The sequence below is a fragment of the Triticum dicoccoides genome, chromosome 7B, assembly GCF_002162155.2.
Source record: "Triticum dicoccoides isolate Atlit2015 ecotype Zavitan chromosome 7B, WEW_v2.0, whole genome shotgun sequence".
In the NCBI taxonomy this organism is placed as follows: domain Eukaryota; kingdom Viridiplantae; phylum Streptophyta; class Magnoliopsida; order Poales; family Poaceae; genus Triticum; species Triticum dicoccoides.
Window position 1 is genome coordinate 721115961 of NC_041393.1, and position 8760 is coordinate 721124720.

At 51.6% G+C, this 8760-nt stretch overlaps 1 protein-coding gene across 1 annotated transcript; it reads left to right on the forward strand.

The window, feature by feature from the left end:
- Positions 1 to 5849: 5849 nt before the first annotated feature.
- On the forward strand, positions 5850 to 8760 carry LOC119336986. The gene is made up of 5 exons (XM_037609076.1): positions 5850 to 6302; positions 7139 to 7295; positions 7796 to 8022; positions 8121 to 8294; positions 8402 to 8760. The coding sequence occupies exons 1-5, from the start codon at positions 6096 to 6098 to the stop codon at positions 8486 to 8488; spliced, it is 852 nt and encodes a 283-aa protein (XP_037464973.1). The 5' UTR covers positions 5850 to 6095; the 3' UTR covers positions 8489 to 8760.

Genomic DNA, 8760 nt, shown 5'->3' on the forward strand with positions numbered 1-8760 from the left:
AGAAAGACTACCTCGTCAATATGTGCCATCATAGCATCACGGTCAAAGATGGGCGACCGAATGGGCTTCATCACCTCAGAATTAGGTGCCAAAGCACCTACCTCATCACCTGCAGACGCCACCTGGTCAACAACCTCAGGTGAGAGAGCAATAGTAGCAGCCAAACCTCCACAGTCCACAAAGTCGGGCGTCTGAATGGGCTCCAACGGCGGCGGAGAGGTCATAATCGACATCACCAAGTTCCCTCCAAGCGGCCCCATCTCCTTAGGAAGCACCATCGAAATAGGCGAAGTAGGATCCCCACAAACCTTCTGGAGCTCAGGCATAATCTGCAGCACCGGAGCCACGATCTCGACAACAACTTCATTCCCAGAAGTAATCGGCACGGCAGGCAACGGCAACCGACAGGATGTAGCACGAGGGGAGAGATCTCCATACATGCATGCTTCCCCATCGACAGAACCAACCTGAATCTCGGGCAGCAAGGACACATCGGGTACAACCCCAATCTGAAGCTCGGGCAGCGAAGACACATCCGGCACCACCTCTAGTTTGGCGAGAGCGGCCTCCGCCCTCCCCAAAACATTCCCGGCTCGCACTAGGCAATCACGAAGCTCGGTGCGAAGCAGCTCGGTCTCCTCCGCCAACCCAACTTGCTCAGTCGAGAGAGGTTGGAACTGCACATCTGTCATGGAGACATCATCGATGGATGCAGGTGATGGAGCAGGACATTGGAGTGGCGAAGCATGGGCATGCTTCTCAGCACGGCAGAAGCGGGCGATGTGGCCGGATCGAAGACAATCCGTGCATCAAATTGGATCCCTACAAGAGTATGCTCGGTGACCTCGACAGAGGCACCGAAAACACCTGTCTCTCAGCCACGCCGGAGGGGGACTCCGCACATTGACAGTAAGGCGACGAAAAGCAGCAGGAGCCGAGCAGCGCCCTCTCGAGACGAGCTGCCAACCTCCCAAAGCATTCTCGCATGGAGCCATAGGAACTGTTGACGCCGCCACCCGGTCGAAACATCCTCGCCAATTTCCCCAGCCCAGACGCACCGGAGGCGCCTGAACGACGAGCCCTTCGCTCGCAACAGTGGCGAGAGGAGCTGAAGCTGCATCCAGAGAAGCCGCCACTCCCCCCTCACCATGGATGATGGAGCAATGGGAGACATGCGTTGAGCCGAGCACAGCCGGAGCCGGTTGAGAGACGGGATCCAGATCCGCCTGATCTGGATCAAGCGGTGGGGAACCGATGGGGCTTGTAGCCGGTGGCTTCAGCAGGTGGTCGAAGGCGGCACCGGCAAAGCAGGCGGGGGTGACGGACGGCTGGGCCAAAGAGCTCGCCGCTGCAGCCTTCGGGGAACGCGGGCGGGAGACCTGCCGGCCGTCGTTCTCCAACCGTAGCCGACAGGCTGGAGGCAGTGGCCGCGGGCGCGGGGTCGGAGGCGCTGGCAGTGTGGCCGTCGCCGGTGGGGTCTGGTGGAGGGGCGCGGGGGCCGCGCCAAGGTGGACGGGGGCGGCGGGCGGCGGAGGGTGGTTGGTCGGCGCAGAGACGAGGCGCCCCTGCACGGCCGGGCCAGCCTTGCGTCCCGCGAGGAAGGCCGCAGCGAGCGCGGCGGCCAGAGCAGGGGCGGAGAGCGACGGGCCTGAAGCGGCCGACGATGACGGCGCAGCCATCGCGAACATGGGGCCGCCGCGGACGCGGCTTCCCGCAGCTTCCACACGGGCTGCTCGGGCACGACGAGCAGCAAAGCTGGGACGGGCGGCGAGCGGACGGGGCGGAGCTTCCAGATCCGGGGCCGCCGGAGGCAGGGGGGTTGGAGGAAGGAGATCAGCCCGGCAGCGGCGCCGCACGGTCACCCGTCGCAGGCGTGCTCATGTCGCCAAACATGTCACCTCAGCATTACTGCCCCTTCCCGATCTCGCGCCGGAAAACGCACTTCGAAAAAAGTTTGCTATTCTTCGGTCGCTTGGAGAAAATCCCTTATAGAGCACTGAGACGACCCTGCTGGCGGTGGAAGGGAGTCCCAGGGTTGGAGCAAAGTTGTTTTGTTTGCCACTGCTGAATGTCTGGGAGGAGGGGGTTAGAGGGATAGCCGGGGCGTCGCCAGAGGAGGCGGTGCGGCTAGGATGCTGGCCACGGGGTGGTGGGATTGGCTATGGACGGTGGTGATTGGCTGACGGCGAAGTTGGGTGGGACAGCAAACCAAACAACCTATCTCTACTACTTAAAAAGAACATAAGGTTCTCATTACCGAAAGTGCCTTTCTGCTCCCGAGCTCATTTGAGCTCGGTGAACAGTAAAGTCGAAAACAATTCAAAAAATTCCAATTTTTTTTGGAGAAACATTGAAAAAAAGTTCTAAGTGCTTGCAAAAATTCATCATAAAATCACATTCCTGTAAGGCGTGGCAAAAAAAACTAAACAAATTCAATGCTCCAAAATGCTTTTGAAAGTAGCATTTTCAGAGTACCGATTTTGTTTTTTTTTGCCACGCCTTCTAGAAATGTGATTTCATTCATGACGAATTTTTGCAAGCACTTGATGAGGACATCAATACCATTGTTACACCCACAGCCCTGCTGCTATACATACTGGACCAATTACTAGAGCTCGCGCACGCCAACTAAATTACCAGGTACTTTCGTTTCTTGGTAATGATTTTAATGTTCATGAGAATATGATGCTGCCTAAATTGGATACATTTGTTTTGCTTACAAATGAAGGGCCTAGCTTCGAGAAGGATGAACATTGGAGCAGCATGGAGATGATGACATGCGCAAGGGGAACAAGAACGGAGTTACAAGTGATGATTTCAGGTCTTTGAAGCCACCATAACGAGTGCATGAAGCCTTGGACGAAATATACAAGATGCCACTTCATAAATTTCGTCCAGAGGCTATTCTAAGTGCTGCGTCACCTTTTTATTGGGCCAGGCCCATGTAATTTCGAAATACATAAGTATAGGCTATTTTTAGAGTCCGTATGTGTGGGGAAACAAGAGATAGGGTTGGTTTCAGACCCCTCCACCAAGGGCCACGAAATTCCTCCCTCTTCCTCCATATATACAACCCTTAGGGCACCGTTTAGACTTTGGGTTTTGCTTAGATTAAAGTTCGCCATATTTGCAACTTCGCGTACTTCGTTTGTGTTCAACGACCAGACAAAGGCGTCACAGAACCCCACCTTGATCAATAAAGCTTTCATCTTATATTGCAATCTCAGTTTCTTGCTTGTTCTTCGTTTGCTCGCAGGAAACGGACCCTCGTGGTCAGGTTGATCGTGCTCCGGCGTGGTCAATAACCTCTCGGAGTTGGTTTAGCGATTGCTAAGGTGTGACGTCCTCGCACGTTCGTAGTCGGATCGTCAAAGTCGACTTCCACCAAAGCGATATCCATCATCTCATCGAAAGACGGGACACCTTTGCCTCTATCAGCACTTGAAACTTCTGTCAATGTTTCTCCCAAAAAAGTGTGGATTTTTTTGGATTTTTTATTTAGTTTTTATTTTGCTGTTCACCCGAACTCATTTGAGCTCGGGTGTAGAAACTCTGCGTCCATTTTCGAAAGTCATTAAACCTTCCTTATATATGTTTCACTTTTTCCTTCTCCTCGTGATTTTTTTCTCCCATCTCTGATTTTTCCCCATCCACCCTCCCTAAAATAGAATCAATTGTATTATGTTTTATTAACTTACCAAAATAAAGACATATTTTGTTTGGTAAGTCAATAAATCTCTACTACTTAAGGAACATAAGGTTCTCATTTCACCTCTATTTCGTGCAACCTTCCTTATATACGTTTTACTCTTTCCTTCTTCTCTTGAATTTTTTCTCCCATCTTTGATTTTTCTCACATCCGTTCTCCTTAAAATAGAATCAATTGTCTCATGTTTTATTAACTTACCAAATAAAAATATATTTTGTTTGGTAAGTCATTAAATTCTTACCAAATAAGTACTTAACATTGAAATGGCAGGTAAATCATGACGATTGCATACAAGAACTTGCTAAGATTTTAGCGCATCAATATAATAATTGACGTGCAGTTACGGGCTAATCTACTAGAATGTTTATACGCTTGTTGCAACGCACGGGCAATTGTCTAGTGTTGAAATAAAAAGACAGAGACAAGTGTGTATTGGCGAGGAGGGATGTGCTGTAATATGTTTTCTTCTCCCCTTGCAACGCACCGGAAACTTCAAACATGCATGTCACTTATTTTTGGATACCCATTTCTGAATTCCCCCCACTATAGTTGACCTCTTATGTTCTTGCATCAGATTTTTTAGCTGGATATAGCATATGCCACAAGGTGGACATCACTACGACCGTCGATGAGGGCAGAAAGGAATATAAGTGACAATACATGTGTGGTCTTATGTAAAAATAAAGGACAAAGACAAGTGTATATCAATGAGAAGGATGGGGTGTGATATGTTTTCTTCTCCCGTTGCAACACACAGGAAATTTTGCTAGTTAAACAAAGAAAATCATATCAACCAGTAGAATCTTTCATTTTGATGTCAAAAAAAAACTAGAATCTTTCATTCCCCGGTTGAAACACACCCTAGTAAAGAAAACAAGAATGGGAAAAATGTAGGAACCGCGAGCCATGTCTTGCAAAGTCATACATGATTCTTAACGGAAATGCTTCGGTTCACCCGACTGATTTCCGGAAGAAATCTGCCACTTTCTCATCCCTCCACCGACCACTGCTTCGTCCGCCGTCACCGAGCTGCAGCCTCACACGCGCCACTCCAGCGCCGCCATGAAGAGGGAAGAACCACTGATTTCGCTCGTGCCCGCTTTGCCTCCCGCACCGGGGGCATCACGCGATGTGACAACGATGGATGGTGGTGGTGGTTGCTGGAAAGAAGGGATGCGGCGACCCGCGAGTATGGCGCCCGACGACTGCTACGAGGGGCAACGACCACCGAATCCGCAGGTGCTGCCATCGGGATCTCACGGGGCGATGATGTTTGTAAGACACGCCCAATGCTGCAACGCGTGAGGCGAGGGGATCCGTTGATGGGTTGCAACAACAACATCGGTGGTGCCATGTTTGTGAAAACAACCAATGCTGCTACGCGGGAGGCGAGGGGAAGGCTTTCTATAGGCTTTTTTTTTCAAAACCCGTCCGCACGGTCCGACGGAAGAGTATAATTTTCATATAGGACAGATCAATTTTTGTGTGTGTCCAGACAGGGGGAGGTGCTTAAATGGAAATCCTTTGGAATAAGAAAAAAGGAGATCCTGCTGTTTCCTGTGGGTTTTTTTTTTCTTTTTATTAATTGGAGGTGGTCTCTGGTCGCGGCGCTGTTTGAAAAATGAAGGAATCCCTCCCTTTTTTTTTATATGTTGAACACACACACAAAAAAGAAGGAATCATTTGCTAGTGCCCAAATACACGTGTCGACGCCGGTTGCATGCAGCGACATAGATTTGTATAATTCTCAAAAGAAAATAATAATAATAATAATAATGGCGCCGCGTCATCCCACCGTCCCGCACCCAGGTTCTCCGGCTTTCTCCTTTCCACGGGCGACCGTCATCGGAGCCCGACCGGAAAGGCGCACGTGGGCCCCACCCGTCAGCCGCGTCGCCGGGGAAAAAACGTGTGCCCTGGCCAGGGTGGGTCCCACCCGTCAGCCGCGTCGCCGGGGGAAAAAACGTGTGCCCTGGCCAGGGTGGGTCCCACCCGTCAGCCGCGTCGCCGGGGAAAAAGCGCGTGCGCTGGCCAGGGTGGGGCCCGCCTGTCAGCCGCGTCCCCGCCGCTGGAATTGGAAAAAGGCAGGCAGTAATTCCCGTGGCAACCCTCCGATAAATACGAGGGGGGAGGAGAGCCTCCTCGCCTCGCCATTCCCCCCCACCCATCCGTCCGCCACCACCGAACCCATCCACCCGTCCGCCGTCGCGATCCATCCGGCCCGACCAGACCCACAAGCCGGGCCAGGCGGCGGGCGACGACCGGGGAGGAGGAGGCGGCGGATCGGGGGACGGACGGGCGGATGGGCGGCGGGCAGTAGGACGGCGGCGGGACGCGGCTGGAGCGGCGGGAGGAGGGCGAGGGCGGCGGCGGCGGCGGCACCACCATGTCTGCGGTAGTCTGCGGCAAGAGGTCCTCCTCCATCTTCGCGGACGACCTGCTGCTCCAACAGGCCTCCTCCTCCTCCCCTCCCTCCCCCCGCCACAGCCCCGCGCCCAAGCGCTCCCGCTACGCGCACCACCACCTCCGCCGGGACGGCCGGGACGCGCTCCTCAACCACCTCCGGGCCGCCTTCCCCGCCATGGATCCCCAGGTAAAGGCCGCACCCCCGCCCCAGCTTTACCTTTTCCCCTCGATTTGACCTAGTTTCCGGGTCTCCGGCGCCGAAAGACGGGCCATTTCCACGGATTGACTGCGGGTAGGCGTTCGCCGGCTAGATTTCCCGGCCATTTCGGGCGGATTCCTCCGTTACTTTTAATTGTGATGAATGGCAACGGGCGCGGCTTTGGACGCTGCTGCTAGATTTGAGATTTGCTATTTATGGGCGCCTCGATGCCGAAGGCTAGATCCCCAAAGGTTCACGCGTGCTCATCTCCTTGCCTGATGTGCAAAGGGGATGCGTACAAGCAACCCCAGTCTGAATGAAGTCGGTCTTTCTGGGTCACGCAGGGGGTAAGGCATCCCGATGCGGTGAGGAAGCACAACTTGGTTCTGAATTCGGGCAGCGTCAACCCAATTCTGGACCAAATGGGAAAGTATTGGTCTTTTTTATACACGAAAAAATGCAATTGAGAACGCATATGACTGTTAATTCTAATGAGTTTGCTATACTATGGCATTCCTGGGAAGCTTACAAGTGCAGATGCAGGGAAACTAGCTGCTTCTACTTCAGTTTGATACATGTACATGCATGCTTAGAAATCCAACGATAGACGGGTAATGTCTTGCATGGTGTTGCTTGCGGTTGCAGAGGATGAATTGCAAGGGTTTCCTGCTCCCAGGGACCCTCTTCTTAGAATGCTGATGCGCTCAATTGCTTCTCTAGTTTATGAGCTTGACCGCTGTGCCACTGATTAAACGTGCAGATGTATGTTTGCTAGTATTGTTTCTGTGCATATAGCTGACTATGGTTGCTCAAAAACATTTCAGTTGCTTGAGAGGGCCCTTGAAGCGTCTGGAGATGATTTGGATTATGCAATAAAGAGTCTGAAGGAGCTGCACCTCATGGAGTCAAATCAGGCTAACCTGTCGGCCGCTGGTTCCGCATTTGAAAACGGGCCGACTGCAGTCCAACCATCTGTTGAAGGTCTATTTTCCTCTAAAAGCTATTTCATTTCTATGGCACATAGTAGTGCTGCATATTATCGTGCTTCCTCATGCATTTGCCCCAGTTGAAACCAAACAGTGCAGTAATATTATCTTCGTATAATATATCTAGAAACCCTGCATGTTGCATTCACTTATGTTTCATTGTTACATTTATACAAGTTCATGTGCTGTCAATTCAAAACAGATAACATGTGTGGATCCATTTGTGTCATATGAACTTATGGAGTTTGCATGTCATTATGTGGTTCTCTACCCGTAGATTCAGATCACCACACCCTCGGCCACTCTTATATGCTTTGCATTGATTAGAAATTTATAATAACAATTCACATCTGTCTATCTAGTAGCACCAAGCACTATTTCTTGCATTATTACATACCACATGACTGACTTATTTTCTACCACATCTTGCTAATTTCATAAACTTCGAATCATATTGACAAGAGCAACGAATTTTCTTTTGTTGGCACTTGGCAGGCATTGTTACCAGCGCCGGTGTGGACACAGCTACTGAACACCAACCTGCCGCAGCTAGCCAACAGCCAAGCAATAGTGGCCCTGAATGGGTTGATCTTTTTGTGAGGGAGATGTCAAATGCTTCTGACATGGACGATGCGCGGGCTCGTGCGTCAAGAGCTCTGGAAGCCTTGACGAAGTCCATCCTGGAGGGTGCAGGAGCTGAAGCAGCGCAGAGCTTGCATCAGGTACCCACCAAATGTCTAAGGAGGAAATAAATAGCCTTAGGATTATAAGGAGGAAATAGTAATGCCTGACAAGACCCTGTTTCTTATTGGCAAAACAGGAAAACATGATGCTCAAGGAGCAGATGACGGCCGTCCTGTCGCAGAACGCGGTCTTGAAGCGCGCGGTGGCGATCCAGCACGAGCGGCAGAAGGAGTTTGATGAGCGGAGCCACGAGGTGCAGGGCCTGAAGCAGCTCGTCCTGCAGTACCAGGAGCAGCTGAGGACTCTCGAGGTGACGGTCGACCCCTCCCTCCTCGCCCTTAGGCCCCTCCTTCGGGCAAACTCATGCATCCTTTTCTGTTTGACATGTGAACTGAAGAATCTACTTTGGTGTCGCAGATCAACAACTACGCGCTGCAGATGCATCTGAAGCAGGCCCAGCAGAGCAGCTCCATGCCCGGGCGCTACAACCCGGACGTCTTCTAGCTTGTCTCCAGGGTGATGATGATGAGCCCTGGCCCTTGGGGACTGAGAGTGGTGCTCTGCCGTATGATGATGATGAAGGTGACTAGAAAAAATGTTGTTGTCTGGGATTTGTTGGGTGGATGTTGGTTTGCTGACCACCCGTTGCAGTTGGCCCGTGGGATGGGGCGCAAGGCTCCCATGATAGATCATGTGTTGTTGGTTCAAACGTGTTGCGTTTAAACAAAACGATTTTCGTATTTAATATATATACAAAACAATCCCGATTCTTTGCA

Coding starts and splice junctions, on each gene's coding strand:
- LOC119336986 (XM_037609076.1), top strand. CDS start 6,096: ATGTCTGCGGTAGTCTGCGGCAAGAGGTCCTCCTCCATCTTCGCGGAC. Junction 7,296..7,795: donor AGTCCAACCATCTGTTGAAG/GTCTATTTTCCT, acceptor GGCACTTGGCAG/GCATTGTTACCAGCGCCGGT. Junction 8,023..8,120: donor CAGCGCAGAGCTTGCATCAG/GTACCCACCAAA, acceptor TTGGCAAAACAG/GAAAACATGATGCTCAAGGA.